The sequence below is a fragment of the Juglans microcarpa x Juglans regia genome, chromosome 2S (assembly GCF_004785595.1).
Source record: "Juglans microcarpa x Juglans regia isolate MS1-56 chromosome 2S, Jm3101_v1.0, whole genome shotgun sequence".
NCBI lineage: Eukaryota > Viridiplantae > Streptophyta > Magnoliopsida > Fagales > Juglandaceae > Juglans > Juglans microcarpa x Juglans regia.
In genome coordinates this window covers 16,815,099-16,836,811 of record NC_054597.1, presented here as the reverse complement: position 1 = coordinate 16,836,811, position 21,713 = coordinate 16,815,099, and the positions used below count along the sequence as shown (strand labels likewise).

The 21,713-nt window shown below is 41.7% G+C and overlaps 2 protein-coding genes and 1 long non-coding RNA gene across 8 annotated transcripts in view; 1 reads left to right on the top strand and 2 right to left on the bottom strand.

Moving 5' to 3' along the window:
* Positions 1-1,863, bottom strand: part of LOC121251815 — a 13,809-nt gene extending 11,946 nt beyond the window's left edge. The window contains exon 1 of the long non-coding RNA XR_005938124.1: positions 1,207-1,863. This is a non-coding gene — a long non-coding RNA (uncharacterized LOC121251815). The remainder of the gene's footprint in view (positions 1-1,206) is intronic.
* The window catches only part of LOC121251814, a 22,472-nt gene extending 759 nt beyond the window's left edge, over positions 1-21,713 (top strand). For 2 of the 6 annotated variants that reach the window (XM_041151185.1, XM_041151184.1), the window contains exons 2-6: positions 19,315-19,480; positions 19,876-20,617; positions 20,700-20,807; positions 20,982-21,154; positions 21,250-21,713. In XM_041151185.1, coding sequence (XP_041007119.1) covers positions 19,385-19,480; positions 19,876-20,617; positions 20,700-20,807; positions 20,982-21,154; positions 21,250-21,444 — 1,314 coding nt within the window. In that variant the 5' untranslated portion in view covers positions 19,315-19,384 and the 3' untranslated portion in view covers positions 21,445-21,713. Of the gene's footprint in view, positions 1-2,511; positions 2,581-2,697; positions 2,757-16,624; positions 16,741-19,314; positions 19,481-19,875; positions 20,618-20,699; positions 20,808-20,981; positions 21,155-21,249 lie in introns of all 6 variants that reach the window. The other 4 variants (XM_041151182.1, XM_041151181.1, XM_041151183.1 and 1 more) reach the window with 4 other exon arrangements.
* LOC121253433 lies at positions 4,248-4,958 on the bottom strand. Its single transcript, XM_041153444.1, has one exon. It carries the CDS (start codon positions 4,956-4,958, stop codon positions 4,248-4,250), a length of 711 nt encoding a protein of 236 aa, XP_041009378.1.

Here is a 21,713-nt window from a genome sequence, read left to right as displayed (position 1 = left end):
AAAAAAAAGGTTCTTCGTCTTCCTTTGAATGATTGCTAAGGCCAGTACTTTTGGTTCCAGAGTAATGACTTGATACTGATACTACTCGTATGATGATGGAATTAACATCGCGAATTAATTCGTTAACTCTTTTCCATGTTAAAAAAAATGGCACCATGTCATACGATTTAATATTTTTGTGGCTTTGCTAATTTGAAGCAAGCTAAACCTTTTTGAGCTTGTGATCTTCAAGGAATTAATGAGGCATCCTGATCATACTGAGGACATCATACCCTGTCACTTTACTTGTTTTGAGTTGTTAAGCGAGTGACTATTTTTCGGAGTCGCATTCTTGCTTTGAATGTATAGTGATTATTGTTTGAAAAATTACTTAAAGGGTGATGGGAAGTTTTGGTTTTTGGATGGGTATGCTTGGGAAATGGCCAGTGTTGGTTTCATCTACTATTTTCCCGTGGTTGGTTGTATTTTTCATGAAGAAAGGTATTCTATTTGTGAGTTCTTCGTCTTTTGAATGATTGCTAAGGCCAGTAGTTTTGTTTCCAGAGTAATGACCTGATACTGATACTACTCTCGTATGATGATGGAATTAACATCACAAATTAATTCGTTAACTCTTTTCATGTATCTGTCCATGTTCGAGAAAATGGACCCATGTCATACGATTTAATATTTTTGGGGCTTTGCTAATTTGAAGCAAGCTAAACGTTTTTGAGCTTGTGATCTTCAAGGAATTGATGAGGCATCCTGATCATACCAAGGACATCATACCCCGTCACTTGTTTGAATTGTTAAGCCAGTGACTATTGCAAAACATCTATTTTTGGGAGTTGTGTTGTTGCTTTGAATGTATAGTGATTATTGTTTTTATTTTGTGAGACAAACTATAATGTGGTAGTCTGGAGTTTATTAGAACTGAATTAGGCTCAAACTTGGCTTGTGTACTGGATTTGCTATGGTATCCATATATTAGTGACTTTTAGGGTCAAGAGATGGAGTTATATGTAATGTCTTTTATATCATATATGGCCTCTCTGTGGTTTGTTGACATAATTTGAGGGAATGGTACCATCAATATAATTTATTAAAAGCATTGATGTTATCTTACATGCAATTCGCTATTCATGCGTGTGCTGCTGCGTTCTTTTGCATATGATATTAATTAGGGGATGGGGCCACAATGGACTTAACTGGAATTGTTGTTGTTACCTTTTTTTTTTTTTTTTTGATAAGTAAGAAATTATATTAATCCACGTAAAAAGGCAATGCCCAAGTACACGGGAAGTGTACAAGAAAAAACCTAATTACAAACTACGCTCTACGGAAAGTAGCGTAAAAGTCATTAAAATTCCTCCCATTCAATACAATAGAAGAAGCCCAATGCAACAAAGTGTGATAGAAAAAGGCCCTAAAACTATCCGGAGAGCGTTCCCTATTTTCAAAACATCGGCCATTTCTTTCATTCCATGTGCACCACATTAAACATAGAGGTACCATCTTCCAAACAGCTGCAATGTGACAATTGCCCTTAATCCCTCTCCAACATGACAATAAATCCAAGACCCTCCTGGGCATCACCCATGCAATACCAAGCCTAGTGAAAATGTCGTCCCATAAAGCCTTGACTACATCGCAGTGGAGAAGTAGATGGTCTGCTGATTCGCTGCTGTGTTTGCACATAAAGCACCAATCGGTTAAGTAAAGGCTTCGCTTTTTCAGTTTATCTATAGTCAATATCTTCCCATGGGATGCCAACCAGCCAAAAAAGGCAACTTTAAGGGGTGCATTGCTCCTCCAAATGCTCTTCCAAGGAAATGCATTGGTGGGAAGAACCGTCAAAAACTTGTAATAAGAGCGGACTGAAAATTTCTTGTTCCTGGTGAGTGTCCATATTAGTCCATCTTCCATATTGTTACCTTGAATGGATAAAAATCTCTTAGACCTCTTAGGGCTGCTATAGCTGTTTTTCTTTTCACTCATATAACTATCTAATTTAAGCAAAAAACAAGCAAAAATGTGCTCCTCCCAAGTAGGAAAAATATGCAAGTGTGCTATTGAGGTTGGGTCATGGTTGATGGGCAGTAATCTGTTTCAACATCTCTTTGAGGAGAAACATAATTAAGACACTGTACTTGAGATGATAAGCTAGAGGATTTTTATTTTATATATTTATTTCCCAAGTCTTTCAAGGGATGGGGCAGAGGGGTGGCAGTGTGAAGGAGGCATGGGCTGGTGGTGGAATGCAACGGTAGACCTCTTCTCTCCCTGTCCTTCTCTCTGTCTCTCTCTCTCTCTCTCCCCTGCTTGCAATTCTGCAAAAGTGAAAGAATTGTTTATAAAACCTTGTGCTTGTTATTAAAAGAAGAAAAAAAGAAGAAGATAAGAAAGGATTTTAAAGCAAATGTGGCTTGCCTGTTTAAACTTGTCATTTTAGATACTGAATCACATTGGTTTTCTGTGTGTCATTAGTGCATTGTGAACATTTGAACTGAAATGTGTGGTAACTTTGTACAGGTTATTAGTTTTTAGTGAACACTGAAATCCCTAGTTTATTCTGTTGCCTCTTATAGATGCTCCTTTGGGGTAAGAAATAAGATTGCATTGCGGTCAGGGATATTTTGATCTCATAAAAATATCATTTAATCTAGAGCTTCTGGAAGTGTTCATAACTTCATATATATAACGAAATCATCTATGCAGAAAACTACATGAGTGCAGTGGCAAAGACATTAGCTGTCTGTCATCATTGAATTTGTAAGGTACCATCTAAATAGTTTTATACATTTTTTTATAAGTTAACATATTATATTAATAAGAATAGGCATAGCCTAAGTACATAGGGGTATACAAGAGTTTACACAGTCAGGAGGAAGAAATAGAAACAAGAAAATCATGAAAATCTAGGCTATTGAAATCTACAGCTTTCACCCAAAGGAATAAAGTTTTAACAAAGAATAATCTTATCTTCTCCTGAGCGCTCCTTATCTTTAAAAGTCCGATCATTTCGTTCATTCCATAGGCACCATAGAATACATATAGGAACCATCGTCCACACAACTGTGATTTGTGGAATGCTACCTAGATTCTTGCAGCTGGCCTGATGCTCGACTAAAGTAGCATGCATAACCCTAGCTAACTCCAATCTTTTGAAAACATCATCCTATACTGACCTGGTGACCTCACAATGCAGTAGAAGACGATCCACAATCATGCCATTCTTTTTTTGTTGATAAGTAAACGGTAGTATTAATAACGATAGGCATAGTTCAAGTACACAAGAAGGTATACAAGAGATAAGACCCTATCTAGGTCACTATAGAAGAAAGAAAATCATTTACATTTAGGCCATTAAAATCTATAGCTATAGCCCAAAGAAATAAGGTGCGAAAAAATAAAGCTCGAAGCTCCTCTAGTGTCTGCTCGTTACGCTCTCCCCATATGCACCACATAATGCAGGTTGGAACCATCTTCCACACAACTTTGATGTGTGGAGCACCACCTGACATCATCCAATTGGCCAATAACTCAACCACTATGGCAGGCATCACCCAATTTAACCCTATTCGACTGAACACTTTGCTCCACATGGCTCTCGCTGTCTCACAATGTAGCAAGAGATGATTCACTGTCATGCCAGTTTTCTTGCACATACAACACCAATCTGAGATAATTACCCGGCGCTTTCGCAGATTATCGGTAGTCAAAATCTTACCTAGGTCTATTGTCCAAGAGAAGAAGAGTGCTTTGGGAGGCGCCTTATTCTTCCACAATCTTCTTCATGGGAAATGAGTATTTGGTAGAAGTGTAAGAGACTTATAAAAGGAGTGAACCGAGAAAGTACCGTGTCCACCAAAGCTTATCGTCCCCTAATCCATTCAGCTTCATAGAATACACTAGGCTGAAAAAAGCCTCAAAACTGTCTATTTCCCAATCTTGGGCTGCTCTACTAAAGGTGACATTCCATTGGACTTGGTCATCTGAACGAACCATGAGGTCCGCCACCAAAGCTTCTTGATCACATGCCACTCGGAAAATGGATGGGAAAGAATCCTTTAGAGCCTCCTCTCCACACCAAATGTTCCTCAAAAATTTTATACGAGTACCCTCCCTACCATAAATTTAGTATGGCGAGTAAACATCCCCCCACCCTCGTCTTATTTGCTTCCAAACCCCCACACCATAGGACCCATTCCCCTCTCTAGTACCCCCCTCCCCCCCAACACATAAGCTGCCATGTTTGCAATCTACCACTAATTTCCAGAGAGTTTCCGGTTCCATATGTATCTCCAAAGCCATTTCCCAAGAAGTGCCCGATTAAACGTTTTCAAGTTCTTTATCCCCAGCCCACCTGATAGAATTGGTTTGCACACCTTGTCCCAGCTGACTAGGTGAAACTTGAAATCATCCTCCATCCCACTCCATAAGAAATCACGATAGAGTTTTTTGATCCGTGCCGCCACGCAAGCTGGGATTGGAAAAACAGACAGAAAGTAAGTTGGTAAGTTAGAGAGGGTACTTTTGATAAGATTCACCCGACCTCCTTTCGACAAATATAATCTCTTCCACCATGCCAATCTTCGTTCTATTTTCTCAATAACTGCATCCCAAATAGATAAGGCCCGTGATACAGCCCCCAACGGTAATCCCAAATATGCCATAGGAAGAGAAGTGACCTTACACCCGAGTGTGCTAGCCAATTGCCGAGTAGTACTGATGTTCCCATCTGGCACTAATTCTGATTTATCGAAGTTCACTCTCAAACCTAATGTTGCTTCGAAGCAAAGAAGAAGCTCCTTCAGTGCCCTAAGTTGGTCTTGCTCTGCCTCGTAGAAAATAAGTGTGTCATCTACAAATAGTAAGTGTGAAACCAAGGTAAGGCCCCTATTTGGATCATCCACTGAAAATCCAGCCATAAAACCATTGCTAACCACAACTGATAGCATCCTACTCAGTTCCTTCATGATGATAACAAAAAGAAGAGGGGTCAGGAGATCTCCTTGTCTTAGGCCTCAAGAGTTGTTAAAGAAACCCTCTGGGTTACTATTGATCAGAACTGAGAATCTTGCCGTTAAAATGAACCATCTGATCCACATACACCATTTCTCTCCAAAACCACATCTCTTCAATAAATAAAGGAGGAAGTATGGTATACACCTATTTCTTCTGTGTCTTTTTACGCATTGATTCCGATGGAGTTTTGCGGGTTTTTGACGGTGTGATTGTTAGTAATCTCCTTTAGAAAAGTTTGACATCCATGAAACGCATCAGCATTGAATCTAAATTGTTTGAAGTAGGTGGGGACGGGAAGTACGTGAATATTATAGAGAGGGGATGGAAAGTTGTAAAAAACTTGAGCTTAGGTATGGGGACAGTGCGTTGGTTCTCTAATGCCTTGGAAGAATGCTTGTTGGTGGAGGGAAAAGGATTCTATACTGCCCATCGGGATGGAGACAAGGGATACATTGCTCAACGATGTATAAACTCCAGGGGAGAATATATGGCGTTGGTGGAGTATGGTGGCGGTGGGGGTGGGGGTGGGGGTGGGGGGGGGGGGGGGCACCGGAATTTCATCTTCATTCCAGGGGACAGGGACAGAATGGGTTGGAGAAAACTTGTGGTGGTGCTGAAGGAAGTCGGAAGTGTTGGTGGTTCAAGGCGGACGTTACCATCAACGACGAAGATGCAGTATTCAAATTTCAGGTCGTACAGTGACGTTCTTCAAGGGGGCAGAGAGTTGGTGAGGTCTCGAGACGTGAACAGTGAAGAGGAAGTAGGCTTGTTGAAGTCAGGTCCCGTCACTTCTTTGGGAGGTGTCCAGTCGCGGGATGGGGGTGGCAGAGATTTTGCAGCACTGAAAGAGGAAAATCTGCTGCAGGCTTTGTGTGAAATGGAGACGCAGCTAGGTGACTTAATATATAAGGTGGGTTGGTTAAAATGGTGTGTTGAATTAAAAGGGAAGGGGGGATTTAGTTTGGGCCAGGGGGGGGGGGGAAGCCACAGCCCAGCCCAGGGAGCCCATTGCAACTGTAAGCAAGGAGAAAGGTAAGTTAACGGGCCGAGATGGGCCTTGCCCAATAAGATCCAACAGGCAACTGGATCTTTCTGGAGGCAGAAGAGTTTTCGTTCCCACCTGGAGGTTGATGGCTCATCGGGGGGTGGGACCGAGCTACCATCGCCGGCGAAGGTTCAGGCAACCCCGCCGAAGGTCGCCGAGACGCCAACGGATGGCCTACCGCAAGAGGCTGTAATCCCAGAGCATGGAGGTGGATTTTCCGCAGCCGTTATCGCTCACAAAGGCCAGAAAATTGCACAGAATACCACGAAGGAAGATTTCGGTGCATAGAAAAATATGATGATGGAATTGGTGACGTTTGAGAGTAGTGAAAAGATCGCGTGTACTAACTTAGAGGAAGGGGAAGTTGCGGGACAAAAAGACGAGGCTGCTCAGGTCACTGTGGTCAAGTCTATGCCTTCTAATCAGACACAGATAGTTCCGATTAATGTTGAGGAAGCTATGGGTGGGTCAAACAAGAGGTTATTGGTGCAGGAAGGGGAGGAAATGATTTCTGTCTTGGCGGGATGGACTCTGTCGATGGAAAAGAGATGGGTACCAGTCAATTGGATTTCTTTGTGGAATCTGTGGGCAGTGAGGTAGAGGAGATGGGGAGCCCGTCACCCTTACAGATGCTCCCTCCGCATGTTGAACCTCAAGCATCAGATTGGGTTTTAAAAAAAGTAGAGGAGCTTCAGGGTTGGGTGGGAATTTCCTGCGATGGTTATGAAGACCAATTCATGGCCCTCCTAGTAGCTATGGAAGCTGGTCGATCCACGAATATGAAGCCAGCCTTTAAAAAGGAGAGAGAGCTGAAACGTTTGCAATGCTCCATTAACTATGATAATAAGGAAGGAACTTCGGGGAGAGATAGAGCAAAGGGGAGGGAGGTTTCTTCTGTTAATGAAGCCTAAAATATTGTCTTGGAATGTGAGAGGGATCAATGATGTGAATAAACGCCTACGTATTAGATCCTTTCTCCGAAGCTGGAAAGTAGACATTGTTTGCCTACAAGAAACTAAACTGGCAATTATTTCTCTTCGTATAATTAGGAGTTTGTGGAGCTGTTTGCATGTGGGATGGCATTATTTACCGTCCAATGTAGCTTCCGGGGGTATTCTAGTTATGTGGGATAAAAGAGCGGTGGAAAATATGAAAGAGTTCATGGGGGATTATGTGGTGGCATGCTCGTTTAAGAACGTCATGGATGGTTATTAGTGGGCTTTTGCAGGCATATATGGGCCTAACCTAGACCGGTCTCGAAGCTTACTATGGGATGAGTTAGCGGGTATTAGCAGTTTATGGGACTTACCTTGGTGCATTGGTGGTGATTTCAACGTCACTCGCTTCCCAAGTGAGAGATCGGGCGGTGGTGGCTTCAACCAACCCATGGTAGATTTCTCTAACTTCATTTCGGAATAGAATTTACAGGATATTCCTCTTGCAGGTGGTTCTTTCACTTGGTCTAGCAACCGAGATCTCCCATCTTGGTCGAGGATAGACAAATTTCTAATCTCACCGGAATGGGAGGCACACTATCCGGAGCTTATTCAGAAGAGACTACCTAGGTTGTGTTCAGATCACTTTCCCATTCTTTTGAATTGTGGAGGCATTAGAAGAGGCCCAAGGTACTTCAAATTTGAGAACATGTGGTTGAAGTCAGAGGGTTTTCTGGATAGAATAAGACAATGGTGGTCTTCTTACCAATTCAATGGAAGTGCTAGCTACAAGATGGCTTGCAAATTAAAGTCTTTGAAAAAGGACTTAGAGGAGTGGAATATACAAGAGTTTGGTAATGTGGATCTGTCTCAATGGAGGAGTTGAAGGATTTGGAGGGTGTGGAAGAGTTGGGGTTGCTTTCTGAAACCGAGCGGGCCCGTAAATCCCAAGTGATTGCGGACATTGAACGACTGTCTCTTTTGGAAGAAATATCATGGCGTCAGAAATCATGAGTGTTATGGTTGAAGGAAGGGGATAGAAGCACTAAATTTTTTCACCAAATGGCCAACTCACATAGGCGGAACAATGCTATAGACACTTTGTTGATAGATGGGGCGGTCTCATCTAACCAAGCGGAGATCTCAGACCATATTGTCAATTTCTTTGATATGTTGCTCTCGGAACCATTTGAGTGGAGGCCGAGGCTCGACGGGCTGGTTTTTGATGTTCTTGACCCGCAGGTTGCGGAACGAATTGAAAGGCCTTTTGAGGAGGTAGAGGTTCGGTCGGTGATTAAAAGTATGGCAGGTGATAAAGCTCCAGGTCCCGATGGCTTTTCCGTGGCCTTTTTTCAGACGTGCTGGGATGTGCTTAAAGAGGATATCATGGGGGTGTTCCATGAATTTCATGAAAGCTGGCGGTTCGAGAAAAGTCTTAATGCTACTTTCTTAGCACTCATTCCCAAAAAGTTGGGTGTTGTAGAAGTGAAAGACTTTCGACCCATTAGTCTGGTGGGTGGTTTATACAAAATTTTATCCAAAGTATTGGCAAACAAATTGAGTAAGGTGATGGAAAGCTTGATTTCGAAGCCTCAAAATGCATTTGTTCAAGGTAGGTACTCGGTATTGATAGCTAACGAATGTTTAGGGAGCCGTGTTATATTCGGAGAGCCTGGACTCCTTTGCAAGTTAGACATGGAGAAAGCTTATGATCATGTCAATTGGAGTTTCTTAATTTATATGCTGGAGAGATGCGGCTTTGGCTCTAAATGGTGTTCCTGGATCCTTCATTGTATTTCCACAGCCTGTTTCTCCATATTGGTGAATGGTACGTCCAAAGGTTTTTTCAAAAGTTCCCAAGGTTTGCGTCAAGGAGATCCTCTCTCTCCTCTTCTTTTTGTTTTTGTGATAGAAGCTTTTAGCAAAGATGATATCAGGGGCAGTAGAGGGAGGGTTTATATCAGGATTCTCAGTGGGAGGGGCAAGTTCAGGTTCGCTTAACATTTCTTACCTATTGTTTGCTGATGATACTCTAATCTTTTGTGAAGCTAGACATGAGCAACTTCGAGCTGTGAGAGCCCTTTTATTATGCTTTGAAGTCGTTTCATGTTTGAAGGTGAATTTGGCTAAATCAGAGATAGTGCCAGTAGGACATGTACCTAATGTGGAGTCTAGCATCCATCTTGGAGTGCAAGATAACTCAGTTGCCTATGAAATATCTTGGTCTTCCGTTAGGGGCGGCTTTTAAATCAAAATCTATTTGGGATGATGTATTAGAAAAAATGGAGAGGAAACTAGCGGGTTGGAAGAGGATGTACTTATCCAAGGGGGGACGGGTAACTCTCATAAAAAGCACCCTTTCTAACTTACCAACATATTTCCTCTCATTATTTCCGCTTCCCGCCAAGGTGGCTCATCGCATGGAGAAAATCTAACGTGATTTCCTTTGGGGAGGGTTTAAGGAAGAGTTTAAATTTCACTTGGTGAAATGGGCCACAATTTGCTCCCCTATCGAAGAAGGAGGATTGGGAATAAGGAACTTGAAATCTTTCAACCAAGCCTTGCTTGGCAAATGGTTATGGAGATATCATCATGAACGGGAGGCCTTGTGGAGAACCGTCATTGCTTTGAAGCACGGGGAACTATGGGGAGGGTGGTGTTCTAATGAGGTAAGAGGACGTCATGGAGTAGGGCTTTGGAAATATATTAGAAGAGGGTGGGACATTTATGCAGCACATACTTGCTTCAAAGTCGGCAACGGTGTTAAGGTAAAATTTTGGCATGATGTATGATGTGGTGATCGGGCACTCAAGGATGATTTTCCACAAGTTTATAGCTTAGCAAGAAGGAAAGAAGCAGCTATTGCAGATCTAGTTTCCTTTTCCAATGGCTCCTCCCAATGGAACCTCACTTTCCATAGAGAAGCACAAGACTGGGAGATGGATGACATTTCGGCATTTTTTGACCTTGTGTACTCCACTCGTGTGTTGGGGGAAGTTGAAGACAAGATATATTGGCGTCTCTCAAAGAAGGGAGTTTTTACGGTCCGCTCTTTCTATCATTCCTTAAACGAGCACACCTCAGTCCCGTTCCCATGGAAGAGCATTTAGAAGACAAAGGCACCTCTAAAGGCAGCTTTTTTTGTATGGACAAGCCTCTTGGGGAAAGATTCTTACTATAGATAACCTGAGGAAACGTGGCATTATAGCTATGATTTGGTGCTACATGTGTAAGAAGAGCGGTGAATCAGTTGACCATCTACTACTACATTGTGAGATTGCTGCGTCCTTATGGACTGAAGTCTTAGAACGGGTGGGATTAGCGTGGGTGATGCCGGAAAGGGTACGAGATTTCTTAGCCTCTTGGAGAGGCATTAGGGGCAATTTTCAAATTGCATCCATATGGAAGATGTTACCTATTTGTCTATGGTGGTGCATTTGGAGGGAGCAAAATGCAAGATGCTTTGAAGATCAAGAGAGATCAATGGAAGAGCTTAGAACTTTGTTTTTCAGTACTTTACTACATTGGTCTATTGTAATTGATTTCCAGGGCAGGTCTTTTCATGATTTTCTTGTATCCCTAAGCTAGACTTAAACTTACTCTTGTATATGTCCCGTATACTTGAGCATTCTCAGTTCCTCTTTTGATTAATAATAATTTGTTTACCGATAAAAAAAAAAATTAAAGGAGGAAGTCACAGTTTACATGATCATACACCTTTGCCATATCTAGTTTACAGATAATCCATGCAATACCAAACTTTAATCTACTGTTTAGACATTCATTGGCTATTAGGACTGAATCCAGGATTTGGTGACCCCTTACAAAAGTATTTTGTGGCTTTTAGATTATCTTACCAATGACCATCCCTAACTTGTTTGCAAGCACCTTGGAAATGATTTTGTAAACCCTGTTTACGAGGCTAATGGGCCTAAAGTCCTTCAGTTCCGATGCTCCGGTCTTTTTCGGGATCAAAGCAATAAAAGTAGCATTCAGACTTTTCTTCAACTTCCTAGCCAAGAATAACTCTTGGAACACATTCATAATGTCCTCTTTCACTACCTTCCAACATACTTGAAAAAAGCTCATCGAAAAGCCGTCTAGACCTGGTGCTTTATCTTCTACCATTTTTCTGACCACATCATATACCTCATCTTCCTCAAAAGATCTCTCCAACCAAGACACTGAGTGTGGCTCAATAGAATCAAAACCAAGTCCATCTAATTTTGGCCTCCAACCCTCACCTTCTGTAAATAAATGTTCAAAGAAACTCACCACATGTTCTCGGATCACAGGAGCCTTTGTGCAGTCTCTACCATTGATTTTCAGTATCTCAATGGTATTACTTCTCTTGTGAGAATTAGCCACTCTATGGAAGAATTTTGTGCTTCGATCCCCTTCTTTCAACCAAAGTGCTCTTGACTTTTGTCGCCAAGAGATCTCCTCTAGAGATAATACTCTTACCAACTCTGAGGCTAGCTCTGCCTTACGTGAGACTTCCTCTGAGGTGAGGACTCTATCTTCAGTAATCCTCTCAAGATTCTGTAATTCATCATGGTTTTCTTTTGCTCCCCTATGTCACCAAATGTTTGAGAATTCCAAAGCTTTAAATCATTCTTTAAAGCTTTTAGTTTGCCTGCAAGAATAGGGGTACCATGAAACTGATAAATGACCACCAAAGCCTTACCCTGTTCATGAAGCCTTCGCTTTTAAGCCACATGTTTTCGAACTTAAAGTAGTGATGACCTCCTTGAATGCCACCTCCATCTAGCAAAGTGGGAAAATGATCCGAGCATAGGCGCTGCAATCTCTTCTGACATACCTCCGGATAATGGCTTTCCCAATTCGGCGATATTAGGAATCTGTCCAGTCGAGACCACGTCTAACTACTAGACCAGGTAAAGGGACCACCTATTAATGGGAGGTCCACCAGGTTCAAGTAAAAAATGCACTCTGAAAAATCTGTCATGGCTGGGCGTAGACGACTGTCTCCAGATCTTCGCTAGGGAACCTTATTACGTTAAAGTCACCACTTATGCACCAAGGTAGGTCCCACCAGCTATAAATTCCAGCAATTTCTTCCCACAAATGACTTCTGATGTTGTCAACATTCGGTCTATATATACTTGCAAAAGCCCACAAGAAATTATCTTCCACCATCTTAAAGGAACAGGCCACTGTGTTATTTCCCTACAAACTCCATTTTCTCCACCACCCTTTTATCCTACATCACAAGAATACCACCCGATGCCCCATTTGAAGCTAGATAAACCCAATCTGCATACGGGCAGCTCCACACACTTCTCACTAGTTTTTTGGTCACCCATTTCAACTTAGTTTCTTGTAAATACATAATGTCCGCCTTCCATTCCCGAAGCAAGTTTTTTATGTGAAGGCGCTTATTACCCTCATTCAGCCTATGCACGTTCCACGACACAATTTTTGGCTTCATAAAGAACCAAAGGTACCCTTCCCTTTGGACCTGTCACGGCTTGAGCTACCCTCATTCAAAGACCAATTAAGTCTTTTAAGCTCCCCCTGTTTCTTGGACCCAGCTTTCTTGGACTGATAATGTGTAACGCCCAGTTGGAAGGCCCAAACCACATGGCCTATACTCGAAAAGGACTAGTCAATGATACAATTGGAGTCCCATTGGAACCTTATAAAGAACAAGAACTTTTCCCTTTCAAGCAATGTGGGATCCCATACACCACTAACCCTTATCCATATCATATGAGGTATCACAATCTACTCCCCTTAAATTCTCGACGTCCTCGTCGGGCCTGTCCATTGTAAGTGGCACGGCTCAAGTCCCACATTTCTGGTTGGGATAGTCTCTGATACCATTTGTAACGCTCCAATGGAAGGCTTAAACCATATGGCCTATTCTCCAAAAGGACTAGTCAATGATACAATTGGAGTCCTATTGGAACCTTATAAAGAGTAAGAATTTTTCCTTCCCAAGCAATGTGAGATCTCATATACCACTAACCCTTATCCATATCATATGGGGTATCACAGAATGACCCACCTCAATGGCCATGAGGAGGGCCATAAACTGCTCTTCGTAACCCACACACTCCATTCCCACTGCATGTTAAATGTCCTTTACCTTTATGAGCATCCAATCAGAGATCTCAAAACTCATTTGGTAACAGACAGTTCAGTGGGAATGGATCCCTGTTCCTAGTATCTCCCTCCTCCCTAAGTAGGTTACGTCCTTCCCATTCAACCACAGTACCCACGTTGATCTCCACATTATCAGAGGGATGGGTAATCTCGTGAGTGTCAGAAACCAAAAAAATATCCTCACTAACCTCCGTGAGCCTCTGATGTAGCTCCATGACACTATCCTCCATGAAATCCAGACTCCTCACATCCCCACCTTCTGATAACGCCTCAAGGTGCTTGACATAAGCAGATGAAGCCTCCATTTGGGGAGGTGTTGGTTCCATGTTGAGGATTGGCAGTTTTGGTGTTCAGGGAAAAAAATTGGCATTGGCGATGGCAGTAATGCTTCTTTTTCCTTTACGTGCGATGGTAAAATTTGCTCCCACCACCATTGGTGGCGTTGTTTGGGCCATCGGCACAGAACCCACCACTGAACACGGCACTGTTTGGGCCACCGGCATAAGACCCACCACTGTACAGTTACCGTTGGTGGTGGGCAAGTCTCCCTCCTTACGGATTCTCCAAGTGGAGGGCTGGGGCCTTGAAGTTACAGGTCGGGCCTTGTAACTTGTGGGCTCACTGCGGCCTAAGGTTTTCGGCTTAAACCCCATTAGCCGGTTTGAGTTCCCCACAAATTGAGGCCTAGTATTTGTGGGCTCACGCCCATTACATTGTTCAGCATCCACTGCAGCCCTAGTAACACTACGTTGTTCAGCATTCACTTCCAGACCCATGCAAGGCCCAATACTTACTGAGCCCATCTCCTTCCTTATTAGCCAATCTATTTTGGTTTGCATTTCATTCAGTTGAGCCTTAGTTTCCAGCAAGAGTTCCAGAGTCTCCCCCTCTGTAACGCCACCTACTTGTCTGTTATCACTACCCTGCCACTGTACAGGACGCACCTCTCTGTCAGAGCCAAGCCCCACAGACACGCCTCTCTGCCCCACCATAAGTGCCTCCCTGAAGGAATGGTTCTGTGACTAAATCGTGGCCACCTTCCTCTTTGTGTTTACGTCGCTATGGGTGTTTCTTCTGTCAAAGAAAAAGTCCCGCAACGTCTCCCCCATCCTCTTCTAGCCACTACCCTCTTCCTCAGGAACGAAGATAAAATTTCTCCTCCCTCCACCACCATATTCCACCACCGCCATATAATGGCCTCGATCATTCGCACAACGTTGTGCTATCAAGTTGCGGCTGCCTTCCCAGACTGTGGTGTAAAAATCATTTTTTTCTTCCTTTGAACACGCTTCCGTGGCCTTGGCCAGCCACTGCACAGATGAAGGTCCCAAAACCACCTTAGCCACCACCCTCCAACTCCTCTTTGTAATAGCCAAACTGCCCCCCTCTTTCACAAGAGTAAAACATTTAGTGTCTATGACCAACTCCTTAGAGAGGCCCATTTTGTTCACTCTCATAAAACTTCCATCACCTTCCATCTTGGTAACTTGTAAACAGACAGAAAAAAGGAAGTAAAGAAACAAAGGAGGGAATCAGCTCCGGCGAGAAGCGCTGGAGATGGGTTTACATGCGTGCATGAGAATAGAGATCACACCATTCTTTCTGCGCACACAATTACAATCCACAACAATCACCCTGCGTTTCCATAAGTATCCATAGTCAAAATCTTGTCCAAAGAAGCAGTCCAAGCAAAAAATACCACCTTGAGAGGCGCCTTATTTCTCCAAATACTTTTCCATGGAAAGTGATTGTGCTGCAGATCTATGAGGGTCTTATAAAAGGAACAAACAGAAAATGTACCTTTTCTAGTGGGTATCCTCCACAACTTATCATTTCCCTGAGTTCTCAATCTCATGGCGTACAAGAGTCTGAAAAAATCAGCAAAGTTGCCAATTTCCTAATCATGGGCTGCCTTCATAAAGTTCCCATTCTATTAGATTGAGCCACCAGACATCTCCATGAGGTTTGCCACTAATGCTTCCTCTTCACACGCAATCCTGAAAACTGTAGGGAATGTGCCCTTAAAGGCTCTCTTCGCACCATAAATCATGCTAGAATTTTATTCTAGATCCATCGCCCATCATGATTCTAGTGTGTAGTGCAAAAACACCCCAAACCTATTCTAATGTGCTTCCAAACTCCCACTCTATAAGCCCCTTGTACCTCCCCCCCCCCCTCCCCCCCCCCCCCCCCCCCCCCCCCCCCCCCCCCCCCCCCCCCCCCCCCCCCCCCCCCCCCCCCCCCCCCCCCCCCCCTCACACAAAAACTCCCTACTTGAAATCATTCACCAACTTCCATAAAGCTTCCCTCTCCATGTTATACCGCCACAACCATTTCCTAAGAAGAGCTTGATTGAATACCCTCATTTCTAATTGCCAACCCTCCAATAGAGATTAGAGAGCATACCTTATCCCACTTGACCGGGTGGAACTAGAATTCATCCTCCAACCTGCTCCAAAGGAATTCATGATGGAGTTTCTCAATTCGGATCACCACACTCATTGTCACGTTGTAATTGGGAACAAATAAGAAATAAATTGGTGAATTGGACAGAGTGCTCTTGATTAGTGTGGTCCTATTTTGAAAAATACAATCTCTTCCAACCTGCCAATCTGCGTTCAATCTTTTCTATTACTTCATCCATATAGATTTAGCCCTGAAACCAACATGGGAAACGAGGGGACCTTACATTTGAGAGTGTTGGCCAACATTCGGAGGTTGCGAACGTTTCCAACAGGAACCAATTTCGAGTTGGATATGTTCCCTTTCAATTTGGACATAGCTTCAAAGCAAAGTAAGAATGCTCGTAAAGAATGAATTTGATTTTGCTCTGCCTCACAAAATATCGAAGTATCATTTGCAAACAATAAATGAGAAGTGTTAAGAACCCCGATTGGTGTCAGCAACCGAAAACCCAGCCATAAAACCACTTTCAACCATAACAGACATCATTCTACTAAGCGCCTCCATAACAATGACAAAGAAGCGGGGACAGAGGATCCCCTTGCCTTAGACTGCGAGAGCTATTAAAGAAGCCAACTGGATTGTTATTCACCAATACTTAGAACCTTGCATAAGATAACCGGATATAATTTTCCCAAAAAGTTTGCTATAATAATCGATAAATTCATGTGATTTATGCCTTTTGTGAGCAATATATCCTAGAATAAAAGATTATTTGGCTATTCACTTGATAGTGTGTATTGCTTCGGGGATTTGCTAGCTGAGTTCCTTCATGAACATTATCAAGACATAAGAACTGCTGGCTAGTTATAAACATTGAAATTCTGGTTGTGTTTTTGTTCACCATGATGTGACTTTTCTGTGCAAGCTGATTTTTTATGGGGTTAATACACTTTTGACCCCTGAACTACCAGGTGTTTCACTTGGCACTTGACATTGCTAAAACTCATGTAGTATGCTCTCCAACTATTGACAATTTTCAAAGAGCATATTCCGTTAAGATTTGATGTAATAATTTTTGCCACATTGATCGATTATTATGCAGGTATTTGATGATATTCATGCCAATTGTGAGTTTGAAAGAAGTCTTAATGCTACCTTCACGATTCTCATATTGAAGAAATTGAGGGTAGTGGATGTTAAGGACTCCGTCTCTATTAGGTTGGTGAGTGGGGTTTACAAGATCATTTATTTTGTTCTAACTAGTTGGAATGTATGGTGATAGACAAGATTTTCTCGAAACCTTAGCATACCGTTGTTAGAGGAAGAAAAATATTGGACTCTGTTCTTGTATTAAGTCTATATAGTAGGCTTAGCTTTGGAGAGGTGTTATACAATTAGACATTGAAAATGTTGATCATGTCAATTGGGATTTCCTTTTATATTTACCGAGTAGATTTGGGTATGAAAAAATGATGATCTTGGATAGCCAGTATCCGAATGGTGTTTTTATTTTTTTTTCCCCCGGTGATTGGAACTCCATTTGGTTTCTTTGGTAGCTCTTGTGGCATTGTATCTCTCGGCCCCTTTTGCTTTTTTCATTATCATGGAGGCACTTATCAAAATGAAAATGTTACCCGCTTTAGTTTATGGAGGTTTTCTATCAGGTTTTTCTGTTGGGGCTAGGAACTCTGGTGTCCTCAACATATCATATCTTCTGTATGCAGATGACATTGTGTTGATTTGCTGGGTTAGTCTGAGTCAGATTCCGCTTTATTCTTGTGTTTTGAAGAACTTTCTGGGTTGAAGCTTAATTTAGCTAACTCTGGGTTGGTTCCAATGGTCAAGTTATCAGTTTGAAAAGTTTGGTAGGTCTTCTAGGGTGCAAGGAGTCCTCTACATTGATGCGGTACCTTGGCCTTCTTTTGAGGGCCACTTCAAGATCAAGGCCATTTGGGATGGGATTATTGAGAAGATTGAGTGTTGGCTGGCTGGTTGGAAGAGGATGTATTTGTACAAGGGAGTATGATTACTAGCATCAAGAGCACCCTTTCTAATCTATGTATGTATTTGAAGTCTCTTTTTTCTCTCCCCTTTGGTGTAGAGGTCATATTTGTCCTAGTAAATTTTGCAAAAGTATGTTTTCTGATCGAGGAGGGTAGATAAGTTTGGAAACTGCTTGTATTCGGTCTTGCACTCTTGGGAAGTGGTTTTGGTGCTATTAGAATGAAAGAGTCCTCGTGTAGAGTATACTATATTCTAATTGTGGAAGCATGTGGGTTGGCTAGTGTTCTAATGACGTACGAGGGCACCATGCTTGTGGAAGAATATTAGAAAAGGTTGGGGGAAATTGTCTACCCATGCTAAATTTTAGGTGGGAGGCGGATCCAAGATCAAATTTTGTTATGGTTGGTGGTGTGAAGATAGGACTCTCTAGGAAACTTTTCTGGTTGTGTATAGTGTTGATTGTGCGAGGGATGCTTCTATGGCGGTATATTTGGAGATATCTAGTTATTTTCCCCAATGGAATATAAACTTTATCAGACTGGCCCAAGACTGTGAAATAGATGCCTTCATTGCATTCTTTAATCAGTTATATTCCATTAATTTGAGATGAATTTGCGAAGATAAGTTTATTTGCACTTTCCAAGAAGGGATGTTCATGGTTCGCTCTTTCTATAAAGCTCTCATCCCTTGTGATAATAATCATTTCCCTTGGAATAGCATTTGGAGGTGAAAGGCCCCTTCAAAGCTTCTATTTTTGCATCTGCAGGAAATATTCTCATCATAGATAAGCTAAGGAAAATACACTTTGTGGTGATTGATTGGTGTGCATGTGCAAGAGGAGTGGGGTGTATATTGACAACCTTTCACTCTATTGCAAGATGGCTAGCGCTTTATGGAATGAATTTTTCGGACCAGTTGTTTTGGCTTAGTTCATGCCCAAAAGAGCATTGGACCTTTTTCACTCTTAGAAAGGGTTTAGGAAGAAGCCCACAAATTGTAGTGGTTTGGAAGATGGTTCTTATTTGCCTAGAAGGGTGTGTATGGAGTGAACAGAATGATAAAAATTTTGAAAATTGTGTATGGACGTTGGAGGAGCTCAAAATTTTACTTTTTAGCACTCTCTTTGTTTGGCCAGCAGCTATTGACTTTAATGGGCTAAACCCTTCATGCTTTTCTTTTCTTTCACTCTTTCTAGATAGATGACTCTCTTATATACTCCTTGTGTACTTGGATGCGCCTTTTGTGTTTTTAATGAAGCTTTATTACTTTTCATAAAAAATTGTGACATGCTGACATCTTAATGGTCAGACTTTGATGGATTGGTGCTATTGCCCAGTTCTTGATAGTTTGAGAGTGCAACATGTTGGTTTTAATAATTTGGGGTGCAAAGTGCAAAACGCTTGGTAGTTCAGGGTGAGAAGTGTATTTAGCCATTTATATTAATCAAAAGTTGCATACTTTTTCTTCCCAACAGGAAATTGAGTGGACCTACTATTCCCATTTTTAATTCTTCATTTTTTTATTTATTCTTTTGGTGGTGTATTCCAGGGTACTTGTATGAAAATGATTGAAACAGCCTACATACATTCACGCTTTGGTGAAGTCTCATTTTTTATTCTTTCCTTTCTCCTTTTCCTTGTTTGCTATACTTTTTTTGTTAAATCTTTTATTTAGCTTGGATATCATTCGGCAGTAAACAATATTGCTGTTCAGTTAACGGACCTTAGGTATTACTTGCTTTTTAGGTTGAACTATGTTTGATCTAATTTCCTACTGTATGTCCTGCAGTAAGAAGTGAAGGAACTGTTCATTACCATACTGTCGAAGATTCCAAAACCTCTTCTAAGAAGGCTTATGCATGATCACCATGGATGTAAAAGGTATAAACTGGGTAGGGAACATATACCAGAAGTTTGAAGCTATGTGCTTAGAGGTGGAAGAAGTAATGTACCAGGTATGGCTTTTTGGTTAATTTGGCCTTCAGCTGTCCTCAAAATTTTTAGTAGCAGTAGTTTTCTGCACCTTGCATGACTGCTCTGTCTACTAGTACTGCTACTACTACCAGACCTGTCATTTCTACTTTGACCGTAATTGCCTTGGTCTTCTTGTGAGACTCTTTTCGTATTAATTATCTTTCTCTCTCTAGATGTTATCTGTGGTCATCTGTATGAGAGCCCCTAATCTTGGTATATGTGACTATCTGAACTCTTGGGCTTGTGAGCTTCATTACTAGCTAAACATTAACTTATATAATAATTATTTCTGGGTGCGATTAATTGCTTCTAATTTTAATTTTTATTACCTTTTGGGAAAAATTATGGTATTATTATCTTTTTTATTTTGGTGCAGGACACAGTCAAATATGTTGAGAATCAGGTCCAGAATGTCGGGGAAAGTGTTAAAAAGTTCTATTCCGATGTTGTGCAAGATTTGCTTCCCCCATCTTCAGTTGATCCTGTGAAAGCTCTTGCCTCTGACTTATCTGTAGACCGATATTCCGATGTTGGGATCTATAAAAATCCAGAAGAAGCTGTTAAAAAAGTTTCTGTGAGAGTTGATGTGGATCATCTAACTGAGAATTCAAAAGTAATTGCTGATATGGATAAGGATTTTGGCTGTGTACCATCTCTTCGAAAAAACAAATTATCTCCACATTCTGTGGATTCTGTGAAAAGAACTTGCCCCAAGTTGTGTTCAGGACAATATAATAATGGAAGTATCTCCAATTACTCAAACATGGGTGTCAAAAATGGTCTAGGGCATGACAACTTTTCTGCAACTGAGATGTCGGAGGCAATGGTAAATGATCTGGGCAGAGCATCATCATTCCTTGAACTTCTGAATGAAAATCATGGAGCATCATGTGACAACACAGTTAAGATTTCAGCTCCAGCTTTGGCTGAAGTTAGAGGCTTTGACTCCATATCAGAAAGTAGCAATGCACTTGAAAATGCAAGTGATCATATGAGTGATCCCTCAATTGCAATTGCTAGTGCATCACCTGACTGGAGTGTTTTGGCTAGCTTCGTTAGAAATGAAGGAAAAGAAATGAGACTTCCAGACTCTGATGGCCTTTCAGCGGAGTCAAATGGTGAGTATTTTCTGGGTCACTTTTTGGCTATGGTTTTCCTTCACCTTTGCTGGTTGCCGTCTTTTCACTTCTGGTTTTGCAGCTGTAGACATTTGTACATATAATGGGGCAAGTTCCCTTGTGGGTTCGTTACTGGACTCTGAAGTACGGCACAATGAATTTGCTGATATGGAGGTTGTATCTCATCCAGGTATATCATTACATCTCATTTAAATCCTTCACATAAACCTCTTCCTCCTAATTTTTGAAAACAGGAGAAAGAGTTTGCACATATCGGTCTTTCTGATTTTGTTTTATATGAAAGTGATGAATGTATTCATATTACCAATTGCATATTGCTCATTTTTACTTGTAAATCTTGCAGAAAGATCAGATGACTGGGGCTCGGATGGAATTGAGAGTAGTACACTTTCGGAACCAGGAGTGGAAACCAGCCAACAATATGTTCAATTAAAGCTTGAGGAAACCTGTGTTCTTGTGGATGGAGATGATCTTCATTTTGTACCACACAAGGAAGGCAAACGCAGGCCATACAAGGTGCTCTCTCTCTCTCTCTCTCTCTCTCTCTCTGTGCGTGCACTCGCGTGCGCATAGGGTGCATTTGTTGGTTCTAACTACTGCTTCTATTTCAGAAAAAGATACGGGAAGCATTTTCTTCAAGAATGAGGTCAGCAAGGAAGGAGTATGAGCAGCTAGCAGTTTGGTATGGGTATGATGGAGAATCCAATCAGGCATCCTCAAATACTTCGATAGCAACTCATTCTGTGGTAGACACAAAGGAAACTAAAACCCAAGAATCCTGTGAAACTGAGTGGGAGCTCCTTTAGATTCCAGTATGCAACTTTGTGTAAATATTAGTCAACAACTTCAAAGCTGCAGCAAAAGATTATGAAGGTATGATTCTGCGGAAGGTTGACAGTAGTTGCTAAAGTTCCACCTATTACAGAAATTGACTCAAGTGGGTAAACTCTGATTAAACAAAAGGAACCTCTGATAATTTATAAATAGTCTATAAATTGTCAAGCCCTCCATGATGAGGGTTAACTGCAGCACATCTTTATATACCTACTAATATAATGGACAAACGGTTGAAGTC

Excerpts from the sequence above, each read along its gene's own strand:
- LOC121253433 (XM_041153444.1), bottom strand. The coding sequence starts at position 4,958 with ATGAAGGAACTGAGTAGGATGCTATCAGTTGTGGTTAGCAATGGTTTT.